Source organism: Apium graveolens, chromosome 7 (genome assembly GCF_009905375.1).
Source record: "Apium graveolens cultivar Ventura chromosome 7, ASM990537v1, whole genome shotgun sequence".
Classification (NCBI taxonomy): Eukaryota; Viridiplantae; Streptophyta; class Magnoliopsida; order Apiales; family Apiaceae; genus Apium; species Apium graveolens.
Genome location: NC_133653.1, coordinates 73150037 through 73169331, shown reverse-complemented (window position 1 = coordinate 73169331; position 19295 = coordinate 73150037). Strand labels below are relative to the sequence as shown.

At 32.3% G+C, this 19295-nt stretch overlaps 1 protein-coding gene and 1 pseudogene across 2 annotated transcripts; one reads left to right on the top strand and one right to left on the bottom strand.

Moving 5' to 3' along the window:
- LOC141673748 (uncharacterized) overlaps positions 1-19295 on the top strand; it is a 184559-nt pseudogene that overhangs the window by 101187 nt on the left and 64077 nt on the right.
- Positions 7623-18639, bottom strand: LOC141671805 (cell division cycle protein 27 homolog B-like). 2 transcript variants are annotated; one of them, XM_074478158.1, is made up of 16 exons: positions 18435-18635; positions 16029-16101; positions 15751-15860; positions 15483-15529; positions 14663-14760; positions 13726-14036; positions 12545-12700; positions 12107-12320; positions 11638-11858; positions 11484-11549; positions 10078-10197; positions 9588-9664; positions 9324-9443; positions 8998-9217; positions 8631-8912; positions 7623-7972 (listed from the first exon to the last, which is right to left on the bottom strand). In XM_074478158.1, the coding sequence occupies exons 1-16, from the start codon at positions 18537-18539 to the stop codon at positions 7922-7924; spliced, it is 2271 nt and encodes a 756-aa protein (XP_074334259.1). In that variant the 5' UTR covers positions 18540-18635; the 3' UTR covers positions 7623-7921. The 2 variants fall into 2 exon arrangements, with proteins under 2 accessions (XP_074334259.1, XP_074334260.1); XM_074478159.1 differs by lacking the exons at positions 7623-7972; positions 8631-8912 and having other exon boundaries at positions 9111-9217; positions 9320-9443; positions 18435-18639.

Sequence of the window (19295 nt, the reverse complement as noted above, 5' to 3'; positions counted from 1 at the left end):
TCTATAGAGAAGTGACATATCCATAAGTATAATGACTTATCGATATCTCGAGTTCTCGACATATGTAAATGACTTATCGAGGTCTCTAGTTCTCTACATGCTGAATAACTTGTCGGCATCTCTGGTTCTCTATATAGGCTTTTTGTCTTGTCAACATCTTGAGTTTTTTACATGAAGAATTTGACTTGTCGATATCTCTGAGATCTCTACATGTAAAAATGACTTGTCGATATCTCAGAGATCTCTATATACAAATTTTGACTTGTCGATATCTCTGAGATCTCTATATGAGGTATTAACTTGTCGATATATCCAGTTCTCTACATCTTCATTCGACTTGTCGATATCTGAGATCTCTACATGCAGAAATGACTTGTCGATATCTCTTAGGACTTCTCTACAAGTCATTCTGGACTTCTCGGCTGACTTCTCGATATACCTTGATTTGTGACTTGTCGATATCTTAACTTAGAACTTTTTTTATAGAACAACATTATTCAACTCCAAGTTTTTTCTTCTTTCCTCTGATGCATGATCAGAACTTGATCTTCTTTCAAAGTTTATTCCTTAGTTTGAAACTGTTCACAGAAAAATCCCCCAGTCTAATATATTAAACATTTTTACAGACTCAAAAAATACAATTACAGAATACAAATATTGATTATCAAACAACTTAATCTTAGGATTGTCAATATGACTTAGTCTTGTTATTATACATGTCTTGCACAACATAGCCATGTTCTCAAATTCAAATTTATAATATGTTACAGTAGCCTATTTCGAGCAGATGATAGCTCCAGAAAATGAGTTAATTATAAAATAGAACTCAGCTAAAATTGTCATTCATGCCTAACAAAATTACAATGCATATGTTAAAATATGTTTATATGTCACCAGACTTCTTAAATAAATGCTAATGAATGTGGATTTTGTCAATATAATATATTTAAATGGTATTTTTTTTTGCGAACATCATAAATAATGATCTTAAGAAAGTGAAGCTGAATTTAAGATTCAAAAATAGCTGCAGATACAGAGCCGGGAACGGTACGCATGGCCAAGTTTCGCCCTGAACTATCCAAATCCTTTTAACATATTGGTTTGAAAATTTCGGTTTGAGAAAGGAATCAAGATCAATGTTCATGTATGAAATGACACCACAAATTCCAAAACCAATGCTCGATTGCATAAGATTGCCTTTTCTACCACAAAAATTTCACAGACAATGATCCTATACCACTCTGCAAGAACCTGGAAACCAAAGTGTAAGAACCTTTACCACATGCATGGGATCTGTCACATAATATGAGAAAACCCCGAAGAAGAACACCGGAACAGTAATTACGTTACATCAAGAGTATCAATATGTTCCAACTAAAAGCCAGAAAACCAATAAGTATTCAATAAAAATTCTAAAAATATATGTTCATAATCAAAAGTAAAAAAGTATTCATTAAGGCATTTCAATCCTTCACACATTAGTTCAAAAGTAAGTGAAGCAGATCATATATGGCCTGATTACATATTATTGCAACCATTATTATACTCATCAGTCATCAGTAGGATAGCCAGTAAAACCATTGAGCATAGGCCTAGGCATCTGCCTTTGCTTTGCATAACTACTGTACCATATCATAGGTGGAACCATTCTTCGAGCATACATTGATGGAGGTTGAAGATGTGAGTTCATGATAGGATAATTATAACTACCACTGCCAGGATATAATTGTGAATAACCAGCGCCATAGTTAATGTTTGGAACATGATCAGACGTTGTATAATTATCTCTCGTATGCAATGTACAATAGATGTCTGTGCAAATATGATCCGGAATTTCTTTCTTAGAAGATGCATTGCTTTCACAATTATCATTCTCCTCCTTTGCATTGCTGCTGCCTTTATCTTCCCCCACAAGCGGGAAAATAAATTCTTGTGAGGAGCTGAAGAATCTTTTTGACGAGATGAAGAATTTTCGTGGTGAAATGAAGCATTAAGTAAATCTTCTTTTTCTCCATCATCTTCATCATTTCTTTCAACCGTATATCCTTGAGGGTTGGTATCTTCTCTCTCAGGCACTAGCTCTGCTTTTTTCCCCATTTCTTGATTGTATCGATGACTTCCTTACAATCTATTAAGCTTTCCATTGTTACTAAGTTTCGGCTTACATCAATCTCAACTGATTCAATACCTAAACAAAAACAATTACAAATATAAAACACAATATATCGTTGTTTCAATCATGTCATGTATAACAAACTTAATTACTATGCAGTGATTTGATTTGATTAGATTAAAATGACATATGAATGATTTTTTAACCAAGGAGCTAATATGCATACTCTTTTTTTTTAATTAAGATGCACAACCTAAGTTGTTGGAGAACTAAAATACCCTTAATATGTTGAATATTTATTTTTAAAATTAGTCCTCTAAGCTATGTTGCAACTCTATAAGCAGCAAAATACGGTTTCGTACTTTTCTCCAACCTGACTCTAAAAATTACACTATTATGGTGTCACGTCAAAAATTACGTCAAATTTAATGTCACGCTAAATTGTTTTAGAGTTTTTGTATATTCCCATATTATCCTTCCGCTTTTTTACTAAAAACAAATTTATTCCATTTATATCCCACTACTTTAGTACTTTTAATTTTATTTTTGTAGTTTAGTAATGAAATAATCTATATGGTATAAGAATAGTGTAAAATTTATGGTTGATGGGCTGGAGTTGAAGATTAAAATAGTATAGTTTTTACACTAATTACACCAGTAATAGGTTGGGATGCTCTTAAGCCCACTATAGCATGTAGGCCGCACAACGATCCACCGATAAATCGTCATATTTATATTAGGACCAGACCGAATACTAAACTTTTTCAAAATTACGATCGGGTACTACTAGACCGACTAAGTCTGGTTGTGTGACCAAATCGAACCATAAAAATTCAGATTGAACCGGGACCGGACCGGTATAAACCTGTTTAATTAATATTTATATATAATTTTAATTTATAAAATTTATTTTTATTTCTCTTTCAAATTTATATGCATAAAAAATTAAGTTATTTCGTATGACAATAAAAATTTAAAACTAAGTATCTAACTTATTATTTTAAAAATAGATATTAATTTTTAAATATATAAATATCGATACTTTATTATAAAAAGTATGAAATTTGGTAATTTGGTGTGTAGTGTATATCTATTATATTATATTAATTTATTACCAATTAATTTGAATCATTAAAATATAATATACATAAATCTTTAATATAATTTAATTTTTTATAAAGGACATTTGAGATATAGGACACTTTTAGACATACATACATGCATATATATCATGTTTAATTACATCTTGAACTGAACCAGATCATATACCGAATTTCTTTTATTTTAATTGGTCCGGGTCTTGTACCAATTGACCCGGTCTGATTATAGGTTTAAACTGAACTTGTATGGGCCAGCGACATAATATTGTTGCATTGCAGGTGGTCCACATGAATCACACCATGCCATAATAATATTGTTGTATTGTAACACTTTATTTATTGTTCGCTTAACTCGTAATAATCTATAAAAGTCAGTGATAAGCCGAAGAAAAAATTCATCTTTTCATTTTTTTGTTAACAATTAACATAATTTTGATCTAACGCGTCTTAAAATACGCGTCAAGTTAAATCAGGCAAATAATTTGATACGGAGTGGATTGTTAGTAGTGAAAATACTATTTAATACTGTTATTATTTTCGGTGATATGGGTTTTTTTGTTAAATAAGTGGCCCTGTTTTTACACGTTTACTTTATTTTTAATTCATCAAGTTCTTAAAAATGAAAAATATCTACAAATAATGAAATTCGAAACGAATCTATCTATACTATATTATAATAAACCAAATATTAAAAATTTGGTGGTTGGTGGTCGGTACTTACTGAAATTATTTAATTAGTCTTATTTAATTTTTCTAATTCAAATTATTGGGTCAATCAATTTTAATTGATATTGAAGTCAATTTCCTCTATTATTTTACCAATTTCAGTTCTATTTTATATCATTATAATTTATATTAAATTCAACTTTTTCTACCAATTTAAATTTTAATTCATATCCAATTTCTATATTATTCTAATTTGTTACTTCGGGCTAAATTAAATTTAAGCAAACTAAATATAATTATTAAGATTCGGTTGATATAATGTAACATGGGTTAAAATTCGACCAACAAAAATAAAATCATTTATTCTAATTATTCAGTCTAGATCAAAATTATCTGACTCATCCATATTTAAAAAAAAATAAACTAAAAATAATTAGTTTTATTTGGTCGGTGTATTGGGCATCAGGCTAAAAAAATATAATATAATGTAAATCATTTATCCGAGATAAATCAAATTGATATTAAACTAAGTATAATTCGTATACTATTGATTTGAACTAAAAAGTCAAATTTTTATTAAAACGTAAATATTATTTTTAAAAAATACACATAGAATTATCGATAAAATTACATCTTTCAATCGATAATATTGTTTTTTTCAAAAAAAATTATAGAGTTATAGTTAATCGATTAAGCCATGCTAAAATAACTTTTTAAAGTCTCAACATAATGGAGACATCATATTTTTACTTTCAATAAAATAATAATTTTTTTATAATAATATTTCCCCCTACCAATACAATGCTATCACTTTAAAAAAAAATTAAATATTCTTAAAAGTTATGAACATATATGTCTACTAATATAATTATCATTAAATCATATCATTTAATGTTTAAAAGGAAAAAAAATTATAATTGAAAATATTAAACTAAGTATAATTCGTATCCTGAACTAAAAAATCAAATTTTTATTAAAACATAAATATTATTTTTAAAAAATACATAGAATTATAGATAAAATTATATCTTTTAATCGATATATTGTTTTTTCCAAATATCTTTTATAGAGTTATAGTTAATCGATTAAGTCATGCTAAAATAATATTTTTAAGGTCCCAACAAAATGGAGATATCATATTTTTACTCTCAATAAGATAATAAATTTGTTATAATAATATTTCCCCTACCAATACAATGCTATCACTTTAAATAAGTTTAAATGTTCTAATAAGTTATGAACATATACATCTACTAATATAACTATAATGAAATCATATCATTTAAATTTTTAATTGAAAAAATTTTATAATTGAAAATATTAAACTAAGTATAATTCGTATCTTATTGATGTGAACTAAAAATCAATTTTATATTAAAACATAAATATTAATTTAAAAAATACATATAATTATCGATAAAATTATATCTTTCAATCGATAATATTGTCTTTTTCAAATATTTTTTATTGACTTATAGTTAATCGATTAAGTCATGCTAAAATAATATTTTTTAAGGTCCCAACATAATGGAGATATTATATTTTTACTCTCGATAAAATAATAATTTTGTTATAATAATATTTTCCCCTACCTATACAATATTATCACTTTAAATAAGTTTAAATGTTCTAAAAAGTTATGAACATATACGTCTACTAATATAATTATCATGAAATTATATCATTTAAAGTTTTAAATTAAAAAAATTTATAATTAAATTCAAAATAAAAAAATTATATAATATTAAAAAAATCCGGACGATCCGTGCATCGCACCAGTTTTAAGCTAGTAATTACTAATAACTATTATACAAGAAAAAAGTTCATGTTATTAGTACAAAACTCTAATTTAGAATTCAAAATTAAAATTAACTAACAACTTCAAAAGAACAAATGGTAATGAATTACATCCACGTGACGACATTACTAAAAAAGAACATTAAAAAAAATGTATTTTATCTCAATAAGGAGACTGAACTACATACAGAGACGAATACAATACACAGACAAATACAATAATGCTTGGGAGAGCGCGGTTCAGTTCGGTGCGGTTTTTAGACGAAACCGCAATTAAAACCGCATGTCCTTGATTTTTAAAATTGAAAACCGAAACCGCAACGTAAACTATTGGTTCGGTTTCGGTTTAAAAAACCTCGGTTCGGTTTTATTCGGATCAGTTTCAGTTTTAAAATTGTCTCAAATGAAAATTTGCAAAACAAATATGAATACTATAATTTTTTAGTATAAAAATTACAAGGTACAATTGTTCAAAAATTAAAAATATAAAAATTTTAATTTCAAAATCGTCGCTAAATTAAAGTACATTAAGGTTCAAACATGATGGCCTCGTTTCCTAGAAGTAGACTGGATTCATGGTTACATAAATATGGGTGGTGATATTCTATTTACTAAAGATGGAGGCTGGTTGTATATCTCGGACAAGAAAGAGACAGAAATATGGATGACAAATTAATCCGATCCGACGGATATCCGATCTGAAACCCGAAGTTTTGGATATATCGAACCAGAAGTTTTGGATTTGGATTTGGATTTCAACTATACCGAACCGATAACCGATCCGAAATCCGATCCAAACCCGAAATCCGATTAAAACCCGACACATTTATTATAGATTATATATAATATTTTAGATGTAATACATATAATTTACATAGTTTTCTTGTATTATTTGTCTAATAGTAGATTATTATCAAGATTATCAACATTTACTTAGTGAATTATAACTTTTTATTTCAAAATCAGCTTTTATTATGTAAGATATACTTTGTATATATTTATAAAAATAATAATTTGTGATAAATACTAAATATTATGTTATCAACATATCTTAGATATTACTCATCATGTGCAATATAATGTGTTTAACTACTTATTAGTTAATATATTTTAATTTTAGCTATCATATAAATGTGATTAATAGTGTTTGTATGTATAAATAATACAAAATTTGACTACATTATTTGTAATTTTGGATATCCGAAAAATACCAGATCCGATACGAAACCCGACGAATTTGAATTTGGATAACCCGAAAATATTTGGATTTGGATTTGGATTTTATAATACCCGATCCGAACCCGACCCGTTGTCATCCCTACAAATGTCACGATTCCAATGGGTACAAGTGAAACATTCAGGCACACAGAGAGCCCAGTTTCAATTCCAGGATGAGAACAACTCAGTAAAATGCTAACAAAGACGGAAATGAAACACTAGGCGGAAAAGCAAGATTCATCTAAGGGCACATCGTTTCTTGATTTGCTGCTGGTTATAAGTACTTTGCCTGGGTACTTTGTAGGACTGCGAAATTTTCTGCGTAAAGCTGATATCTAAGTAAGATTGATAAAAAAACAATCTTTTTTATCTTTCTGATTTGGTGCATATAGGCCTCTCAGTTTCTTGTTTCTTTTAAGCATTACACGTTTTTGCTTATGAAGCTGGTGTTTAATATTAAATATAACCATTTTTAATACTTGTGAAATATTTAAGCTTCTGTATGTCTCTCTTTTATTTTATTTATTTTAATAATCCGATCGGTTTCGGGTTTTTACGGTTTAAAACCGAAACCGCAAATCGGTTTCGATTTCGGTTTTTAATTTTTCAGTTTCGGTTCGGATTTAAACGGGTCAGTTTTTATCAGTTTTTAACGGTTTCGGTTTCGGGTTTTTTCGGTTTTTTGCTCAGCCCTAATAGGAATTGTCATATGATAAGCCGAACTGTAATATGCTACGAGGATACGTTATAATACATGCTATCTTCGCAATGGTAACATTCTGTTACAAGTATATGCAGAATCAAAATCTTGAAATCTACTTGTGCTACTATGCTACTTAAGTAAATACATAACAAAATTGTGAATACTTTGTTAACTACATGAATTACTTGTAAGAAAAGCCCTAAAGATTGGGCCAACTAATCCAGCACCGGTCGAAAGCTCAAGCAGGGCAAATCTCATCAAGCTGGTTGATTAAGCCGAATAATTTACAACATCGCTACTTCTGCAGTTAAATACCACGTGAACTTACAACGGGTCGTCTAACTCATCTGGCACATGCAACTTCTCTATTGCAGCCTGCCAAAATGATGGATGTTCGAATGATTAAATATATAAGGGGTGGGGGGGAGGGGAACCAGAACCTAGAGTTTTGCATTCAAGTGAAAAAAATAGAATTTGTAAAATACAATTTAGCAAAGAAAAAAAAATTGTAAACACGGCAAGTTTGTTAAAGCAAAAGCAAATTCATATTTACACTAATTTAGCCAACCTACAGATATTCCAAATTAAGATTTACATCAAAAAACCAAAACTAATAAAAAATCATACTTTCATATTACCATTGCTTTTCAATTCAGTGTATACATCTATGATTTATAAGTTATAACTAACTGAGTGCATTTCTGCTAGCAGAACAAGCATGCATGTGAAGCACAAATGAATGATCACAAGACCAACACCTTGAGTAAGAAGTTCACCTAATATTATGATTCATCAAAAAGAAAAAACACCCTAGATTTAAGTGATTACCAAAAGCAACTTATAATAAGGGGTGCCGGTGTATGCAAAAGCACATACGGTTCATAATGGTCATTACGCAAGCATTATAATTTCTAGTGAACAGGCAAATTATAAAATGGTAATAATCTTTTTTTTCAATCCCTTTATCCCTCAAATTTCGAGATGACGAGTTTCATATATTAACCAAAAATAATAATAAACTATTAACACGCACCTTGATGGTCGCAACATCTGTTGCAGATGGTTTCAAATCTAAAGCTAGTCCAAAATGAAGCATGGCTTTGTCATGCATATTGCATCTTTTGAATATCTTACCCATCAAAGCATACACACTACTTTCATGAGGGGCATAATCTTTTAGCTCCTCAAGGACTTCTAGAGCCAAAACAAATTTTTCCATACTTGTAAGTATATTAGCCTTCTGATACATGGGAAGAGGATTCTTCTTATCTGCTGAAATAGCATTCTCTATCACCACCAAAGCTTCATCACTTCTCTGTCAGTTTTTTAAAAACAAAAGTTAAGATTTGTAGATAGAAAATTTCAGCATTAAATTAACTAGGTAATGCACTTGGCTGAACCTTTAAGGTATGCAAAGCCGTCCCTAGATAAGACATAATAACAGAAGAACGTGAATTTATATGGAAAGCCTTTCGGAAGTGATGCTCTGCAAACTCAAATTTCTCTTGGCGGAGGTAGATCATACCAAGACCATACCAGGCATTATAATGTCTTTCATCAACTCGTAAAGCACTTTGGTAGCTCTTGATTCCATTCTCAAAATCCTCTAGGGCTACAAATCTGCAAATAAAAACTACACATATTACAGAAAATGCTTACACATATAAAAACTTGTAGACCGAGTTCTTTTAGATGAAGAGCCCTAAGATCATTCGTCATTACATACTCGTGACCGCAAAGGGTGTGAGCATATACGAATCGTGGGTTTAGCTGAACAGCTCGCTGAAAATTCTTAAGAGCAGTTTCATGGTCTTTCTGCAAGCTATAACAGTTACCCATGGCACACCTGCAAAATCCCCATAATACTGCTTATAAAATCAACAATTCCGACTTTAATAACTGATAGCATATTATATATTTTAAGATTAGAAAACATTTGGAACCAAAGCACAAAGCTGCATTATACATTTTGGAAAGATAAATTACCTACCAAGACTGAGGAGCTAAGCGGTCAGTTGAAACCAGCTCCTGAGCCAAGTAGCTTAATTTCATGTCCTCCTTTAAATGCTGCAACAGGCAAAGAAGAGTCAAGGAAGTACAACAGTCGGAAACAGTTAAATTATATTGACGTTAAAACAGAGGAAAGCATAGCCACCCAAGCCTCAAGTCTAAATACGATAAATAGGCAGATGACTAAACTGAAAACACATCAGATGACAGATCAAAAAGATATTATTCAGAGATAATAATGTCAATGAATAGGAAATCTAACAACATATTGGTGTCGACAGAGAGTTCTTCAATGCAGGCATATTAAGAAAAAAAAACTACAAGATACCAAAAGCGATCTGATAACTTTTATAGACAGTTGACATTGTTTTGGGGGGGTCGTGTTCACGCGGCATACAAAGTCAATAACCAACCTAGAAAAACTCTGTGATTGTAAAATAAATTTTTGCGCAGTACAGAAGTTGACCTACAAATAAAACTGTAGAATATATATCCATTCCTGCCAAACTGTAGGGAGAGATCAGACGGGCTTGACTAAATGCACGATCCGCTTCCAAATAATTAACCAACTCAAAATTCGCTTTTCCGACCTGTGAATCACACAAAATGACACTATAAATTAATTACAAGAATACATATATTTATATTTATATAGGCATTTTAAAGGACCAACTAAAAGCATAGGATCAACAAAAATAAACTACGACAAAATTATATGGCAAAATGGTTGATAGAATTGTTATACGTATCACGAGACAGAGAATTCCATCTATTTATGAATTTGGATGATAGTAGATACAAACACTGCTAGATAAAAGTAAGTATTGAATCACCCATGAATTCACAATCAATTTTTTTTAAAAAAAACATATACATCCATTATCCACCCCAAAGTTCTTGATCCAAAACCATGGAAATAGGGGTGGCAAAATCTGACACGATCCGACTTGAAAAAATACAGATTTAGGTCTGGAGTTTTGATTTTCAGGTTAAATAAAAGTTTACTAAAAAATTTAGGGTCGACCTGAAATATTAATGCACACTAATATTTATTATATGGGAGTAGTACAACACCTGTGATGTCATTTACATTTGACCTAAACTACTCTATAACCTAATATCTAGCTATCATAGTCACAGCAAAGCATCAGCGATATTACCGCACACCAATATTCTATTGACACCCACTTTTTCTCTCATGTTTCTATCTTTCTCTTCGCTATTCAATCATTTCGTTTTTGCATTTATAAGAGATACACCATCTTCTCTTTTATCTGCTAAATCTATTTTGTATTTGCAGTTCCTATTTGCTGATATAACTTATATGCATAAAAACATAGCAGCTAAGTTCATGAATTGATGACACCAACAGATCTCCGTAGCTGTTAGCTTATCTATTTCTTTTGTTGTTGAATTTGAGTTTGTTAATGATTATATGCTGGTCGATTCAGATTTGTTACGTAATTATCTTTTTGTGCTGTTCTTGAATTTGGGTTTGCTAACTTTGGGTCGTGTTTGGTTGACCCGAAAATAGGACCGGGTACGACAACCTGACCCGACTCTTTACCCGAAATTGCCACCCCCTACATGGAAACATAGATGATAGTCGAAACAAGTAGACACGCAACCAAAGTCACCGGAAAAAATTCATTCACTACCAATTACCAAAGTGGGTCGTCGCTTGTCAGATAAGAAGAATATGTTTAGTGTGGAATAAAATGAATATCGCCTGTCGGAGCAAAGTCACGCAGCTGTAATTACAAGCATTATCAATGATTCTTAAAGCTAATGAAGTCCCGCCTTCAAATCAAATTTAAATGGACTAAGGAACAAAGCATAGACGCAATTATGGTTATAGAAGCCATATCATTATCACCTGAGAAAGAACCCAACCGGTGTTATAATGCTTCTGTGGAAGTCTTCGATAAACATCCAGCGCATCCTGTGCCAGCAAAATATACAAGTCAAAAAAGGAAAACAAAGATTCCTAAATAAACTACAACATATATTCATCTATCACTATGCAATACCTGGCAAACATACATGCACAAAAGTCTATACCCTTCTCCAAGAATAGCCAAGAGTGCTATTAAGTCTGAAGCACCAGTTATTGCTTGTGATTCACTCATAATCGGTCCTCCTGTGGCCATCAAGATCCCTTCTTCAAGGAATTTGGTATCACATGCAAGGGATGAAGTAGAAGTTGTCGTCATACTGGGACGGGAATCATCACAACTCTCTTGTTGGACCCCTGCAACAGTGAGAACAGAAATAATTCACATGATAGAAACTGAAATGTACACATATGAAACTGATTCTCAATTCTTGCATTTACAAAAGATTGTCTTACCTTATCAAACCATTTTTATGTAAAATCATGCAATAGCGTCCATTAGGTGGTTCAAACATATATAGTAATGCTAAATGTCACTGGTTGCAGAAATGACAGATAACCAAAAAAGCAAAATACTGAAAAACGACACAATCCGTATACATCACCTTCATCAAAACTTTCAGAACCCCGAGCTTGTGCCTTTCTAAAAGTCACAGAACGAAATGCAACAGAGTTCAACTTGGAGCCACCTAGATACTTTGAGGAGTAACTAGTTCCATTTCCAGTAGATGATGTCACACTCGAGCCTGTGTTGTGTCCTGATTCTCCAGCAAGCCTAGTGCTTCTTCTTGGGCCAGAATCAAATAATTTTCCTGAGATCTGGAAACAACAAGATGTACGGCCACCCTTTGAATAGGGAAAGTGATGCCCATGATGGGATTGTTCAAAAGGAAAACCACATGAACTAGATAAATACAAATTTTGAAAGGTACAGGTTGGGGGTGTTGCAACACTTTAAAACAAAAAAAAACAACACTAAATTAAGAAAAGCAGAACACCAGCAAGACTACTAAACTTGTAAGAGTAAAATGTTTGTGTATAACCTTTCTTAATTTTCCCTCATCCACAAACTTTCTTCGAGGGGCGTGCATTGTTGAATTTATTGTTGACCTTGGGGATCCATCACTACCAAGTAAATTAGGATTTGGACCATTTGCTTGAATGTTTCTATATATAGGAGGCGGAGCAGCAGCTGATATCTGCAAGTTTTCAGAATGATGAGATCAGTTATTTGTTTCATATTCAATGCTTTATAACACTACACAAAAGCATGTACACCAGGAGAGATAGAGAGACACTGGCAGCCAGATAGATAGAGTGTGAGAGCTCGTCGAACTCAGAGTACTACTAAAAAGAAACCACTGCCATTTCCTTAAATCACGCACATGAAAGACTATAAATTTCTCAGCTGAACAGTATCACGAAAGAGAGTGTGTTTGGGGATTAACGATTTTTTCCAAATTAAGGGTAAATAGGAAAGGTAGATCTCTCCACAGCACTTAAGTTGAGAGAATGCTGCCCCCCTCCCTCCCCGCAAAAGAAAAATAACACTTGAAATATCAGTTACTTAAAAAGGCTGACAGACCAAGCTTGTTATTTAATTGAATTTCAGAAAAAGCAATTAGTATGGGGGAACTACCAATTGTTCAACAGAAAAGATACGGGGTTGGATACAATAACGCTAAGACATATTTTCAATGAGAGGTTCCAAACCTGGAAGTTGCATGAAAGAAAAAAAACATGTTTATGTTAAAGTTAAACGCACTGCAATTGTTATAGACATACAGATGCAGTCAACAACTAACATCCAACATTTTAAGTTTTTAACTCTAAAGTAACGAAGTCTGTAATCAACGTGTTTATGTACCGCAAATAGCTAAACAAAGATGAACAACTTAATAGATTTAGCTACATGAATATCATTACTATGCCTAAAAGAGAGTAATACCAGCTGACCCCTGCCATTTTACATAAAGCCTATAGAGTAGCAAAGCGGTCGAGAGAAAAAAGCAAAGGAAGAAAGAAAACGGAAATTAATGCAGATTGCAGAAAGAAGCTGCGCACCTAAATTAAGTAAAAAACACAAAATAGTGATGGCTCAACAGCATCAATTGCAAACAGCACTAAAAAAGAAGGAAATAATAAAAGCAATATAGGGTATCTACCCAAGACACTAAATACTAAGCAAACATCGATAGCAAGATGTATAATTAGTTAGAGAAACCTGTGAAGTCACTGGAGAAGGAGTGCTGTAGAATGACATATTGGCAAAACTTCCATTCACTGGCTGACCAGAAGCTCCTCCAGACAAAGCTGTTCCATGACTTCCAGGGTTATCTTTCAAAGTATTACTGTGCAAATTCTTTACCTGTCTTGGACTAGGGTCATGCGGACTTAAATTTCTCACTGGAACCGAATTTGTATTTTCAGTAGATGACGTCATGCTCTGGGAAACTAAACCGTGACCTGAGTATTTCTTTTGCACATAAAGTGAAGCCGATTCACCAAAAGTTGCATTTCCGTCTTCAGCAGCACCTGTAAATTTAAAATCTTGAAGTGAGCATAGGAGAATGAATAAAGATACGTCACTGATAGCAATTTAGTACTGTCCCCAAACATAAAATCCAAAAAAACAAAACTGAGATCTGAGAATCAACTAATCCAAGTCGTAAGGGCGTATGCACTTAATAGTACTTTCTATATTGATTAGTTAATTACATATTTTGACTGCAAAATTAGTTTAGGCAGCAGAAGACACTGTGATACTCCAATTTAAGCACCTAGATAATTATCATTTATTGAGCTGCAACTTTCAACAATAATATAGTCAATTGGTCATAGTGACAATATAAATATCAATCTTAATCCATGGAACTGCGCATTTGAGGAAACATCCATTTGAAGGATGAAAGTTGCGAACTCATAAATGACATATATTGTGCTTTATGCAAGAAAAAGAAAAATAAAATGATAAGGACGTTTATGGTGTTTAAATTAAAAAATGTAATTTATCTTAGCTGTTGCCTAACACGACATGCACATCAGCTCAACATTTACCAAATCCCATGGAACTCAATTTCAGCTGTCTAATTGTACAAATTAAGGTTGCATTATGCATGTGCCAGACTATATGTTTCTCCTTCATGATTTTTGCCACTAACCTAATACACACAGCTCTTCATATGCTGCCCAAAATAATGGGTCAGCTGATAAGGCTTGGTTAAAGTGATGCACAGCACTTCTTCTTCTATCAGTGTACCTAAAAAGGAGATGAATTCAAGAAATACTCAAAAGATAAGGCATTTATAAAGCGATATTCACAAGCCATTGATACATGATCTATGAGCAAAAAGAGATATGCAAAGCCGTAGTGTGTACACCCGTGTGTGTACAAGGGAGTGGGAGAGGGTTCATATGATAATAATCAAATAAAGTCGCTTATATGTCAAGTTTTAGGGTGAACATATAATACATAAAAAGTTCTTTTAGTTTATAACTCATATGGTTTAGTATATTTTGTTGGTCTTTCAAACATAGCTACAAAAGGACTTGGTACTTGGTTGAGAAATCTCCTTTACACGGCCTAAATAAGAGTGAAGCACAACCACTTCCTATCTGTAGATGATAGCAAACCATATCTAGTTATCTATCATGTGCTTCAATTTAAGTTGAAGTCCACTATTTCATTCTACACCAGATTCTTTTGTCAATTTCTAGATAACAAAACTCAAAAATAGTACAATATTTTCGAAACTTAAGTGACACAATAAATATTATGTGCTTCTAGTAATTTATTGATGAAAGAGCTCAAAACAACAAAAAACATCAGCATAGTGATGGCATTGTATGAATTTCTAAAAAATTATATGAAAGTCATAATCACAATTTACTGCTTATGTATAACATAAAAAAATAAAAAGATGATTTAAAAAAAACATAATAATACATGCATTGAATTACTAAGAGAAGATGGTGAGGAACCTATAGATGAGTCCAAGAAGATAATGACCAGCTGCACCATTTGGAACCTACATAAATATAAGTACATGATTTAAGTAGAACCGCATAATATGATAAACATGTCAATCTGAAGACTCCAGAAAAATATAATGTGTATAACATTATTTAAATTTTGACAGGAATCAAATTATCAGGTGTTCAGTAAGTAAATTGTTTAAATATTATTCGCGTTATATCATGACTTCAATAAACATATGCAGATGCTTTCATGATTAAAACTAACTGATACCTCAACATTAGGCTCGCTAGGAGGACACAATGCAGTTTCAGCTTCATTAAGCAGATCCATCTGAAAGCATGCTGTGGCAAACAGATATCTGGATTCAGCCTGTTGTGCTCCTTCATTAATTTACAAGAATCACGGCCAAGAGATTATGGATTAGTCTAGCTTCGAGGTATAGAGAAAATTCAAGAATATCCATATCTCAAATAGTATTTTCATAATGATCTCGATTCTCGAGGGTAGCTCATAAAATAATTTTGAAAATAGAGCAAAAAAGTACATACCCTTTAGAATATGATAAGCAGAGTACGCTTTATTATCTTGCAAGTAACACGCTGCTAGCAGTTGTGAATTTGTCTGTATTCAATCATAAACCATTGTATATTCAAAGAAGAAATATAATTGAGAACTCAAATATAGGAAAAAAGATCAACTACAATGCTTCTTAAGCATGTGACGTTGAAGGTGAATTTAGAGTTCAAACTCGGTGCAGAAATAGAGCTAGGGATGGCAGACATGGTAAACCTCCCTCATCAAGTATAAAATTGCTTTCAATAAAGAAGTCCAAAAATGGACTTTATGCAGGAAACTGTAAGTCTATAACAATATAAACATATGCCACCAACTGGGATTCTAGTGCAACAGTTTGACTGCATAAGGTTATATTTTTAAACCAGAATAAGAAATAATATGGCATAGACCTGATAATTATAATTAAGATGGTTGTCATGGTGGAAAGTCGAGTGGAGTCTACAGAGGTTCAACTAGTTGTCCGCTAGTCAAGACTAGTCGTTGAATAGTCAATAAAATAAAGATAATAAATTGTGTGCGCACACATGTGAACACCTTAAGTAACTTTAAGTACTTTCTAAGTTTAATGTTTTTATCTATAGAATTAACTCATAAATTGTAATACTTTATGTTAAATAATTAAAAGAAACAGTTTTTTATCTATAAGGCGATGAAGAAGCCACCTTTCTTAGTAGGAAGATAAGTAATTACCTATCCAGTAATAAATAAATAACTAACCTTTCTATTTTGATGTATCTGCTTACAATTAAGGGGGCCACAGAAAAAGAAAACAATATTGACAAAAATATACAAACGCGTTGCTTTTAGTGACACATATATGTCAATATATACAAACATCTACATATACATATAATTCATATAATTCAATGAAGAAGATGATTGAAATAAAGAAGTGAGGCGGCAATTGAAGATCACAGGCATAAATGATCATGGTTGACACGTCGATAAGTCGAGTCGAGTCGATAAAGGTCCAGCTTGTCGACTAGTCGAATAGCCGTAGACTAGTCGCTGACTAGTCGACAAATTTATAATAATTAACTAAATAATATATAATAATATGTATCTTATATACGTGGTTTTCCACAACAAAATTCTAACATTCCCATACTCATGTATATAAGAATTACATAATATATATGATAAACACAAACATATCTTTCAAGTAGATAAGCTGACTATACAAATATATAAACAGATTATACTACATGTATATTCAGTTTTATTCAATTTCTATATACATAAACACACCTACATAAAGAATTAAGCTGAAATTATTATTGCTGATGTTTAGTAGGTTTTTAGAAATTTTTTATTTTTCTCTTTGATTGGATTTTGCACTAGTCGACCAAGTCCACCGACTAGTCGACAATTCGCAAGTCGAGCTCTCCAATCAAATTTCTCAAACCGACTAGTCCACTAGTCGTCGACTAGGCTAGTCGACTAGTCGGGCCCGTGACAACAATGTAAATAATAGATCCAAGGTCCCCCACCCCCTTTCTCTTTCTTGTTGCAAATCTTGGCCGAAAACCCTAGTCCAAGGTCCAAGTCAGTGGCTCGACTCCAGCTTTACAATTAATCACGACTTCGGCGGCCGTGACAACCATGCTCAAGATTGTAGCTATATTATATGTATATAGAACAGTGGAGTAAAATTAAAAATGCAATCCGAAAATACATCATTCTTTATCATGTACCACCAGTATACCAGGTGTTATTATTTGTAACACCCTGAGCCCAAGGGTTTGATGAGTACAAGATTAACAACGCCCACACAAAAATCCAATATAAATATTATTAGTACACTTGTGTTTATAAATCTATATAAACATTACTAACTAATCGATGAGTGATATTAAAATAACGCATTCCCTAATAAGATACAGTCATTTGGGGGCACAAATCTATTCAACTAGACGACTACTTTTTACTTTACCACCGGATATAGCCCCCAACAGTAATAGCTATCACATATATCTAATTACTTGTGTTTTGCAATGTGCAAAGAAGGTGTCCAAGCTAGGGAAGGAACAATAGTTCTAAAAGGGAATCCACACCCTCTACGGATTTACCTACCCAGCCCAGGCTTAATAGTTACGACTCCATGGTAATATAAGAAATACCCTCAACACCTGTATATCTTATAAACACCATTCATTTAGCCGCCTATCACAAAGTACGACATTTTATTCTAGTAAAGTTTTAATAACGTAGAAACTATAAGAGCTACTCAACTGCAGTAGCTCCGGTAGATATAAGTATTAAACATAGCAAACAATTTGAACTAGTTTCGAGGAGTAACAAAAAGAACAAGTGAATTAAGTTGAAAAAATAGAATAAGATAAAAAAAAAAAAATAGGAAGAGATTAGAGATTGAATACCTCAGAGGGAAATTCAGCACAGAGACGTTCGCACATGAAAATAGCGTTGCGGTAGAGCAAGTGACGGAGACTATTTCGTACACAGTCAATTAATATCGTCTCCATTTCTCTCTCGATAGGTTTTGTTTTCCGGGGTACGGGGATTACAATTTTCAATTTGAATTTACTATTTCGGTTGGGTACCCACCTCCTCCTCTCTTTGTTTTTCTTTCCAATTTGCTTTTAACTCAAATTTTGTCGGAATGATTTTAACTTTTAAAACACCAACAATTATTGTATGCAATTTAAAACTATCAATATGCACGTAATAAAATTTAGGTGATAAATTTTTTATTGGTTTTTATTTCACTACTCCCTCCGTTTGCTTCAAAATATACAGTGAAAACGTGTGAAACACACGGGTTTGTGTATAATATTATTTCCGATCTATTTGCGATTCGATTTTGGTGTATTAGTGTTATGGATAAAAAACTAAGGTTATTATTTGCTGTATTTATTACTAAGATTCGGGAGCTCAAGGCCTTTAATGGCTGCTCTCGTGTTTCGTGGCTCGATCTGCCTTTACGAGATGCCTACGTATCTCTGTGAATTAGAGAATCAAGCCAAAAAACGTAGTTCTGATTTGTGGGGTGAGGCCCCTTATATAGATGTTGGGAGTCCTTAAATTGGATTTGGTATAGGAGACTTGGTGGGCAAGTCTCATAATTAGAATGGACTTTGGAGTCCTAGATAGTAGGAAACTGATTCCATATCCTTTTAGGTCCCCTTGAGGCTAATCTCTAAGGATTTATATCCTTATCGGGACTCTTCTCAACATCTGATTTTTCCCTTATTAATTAATTACAAAATTAATTAATAACC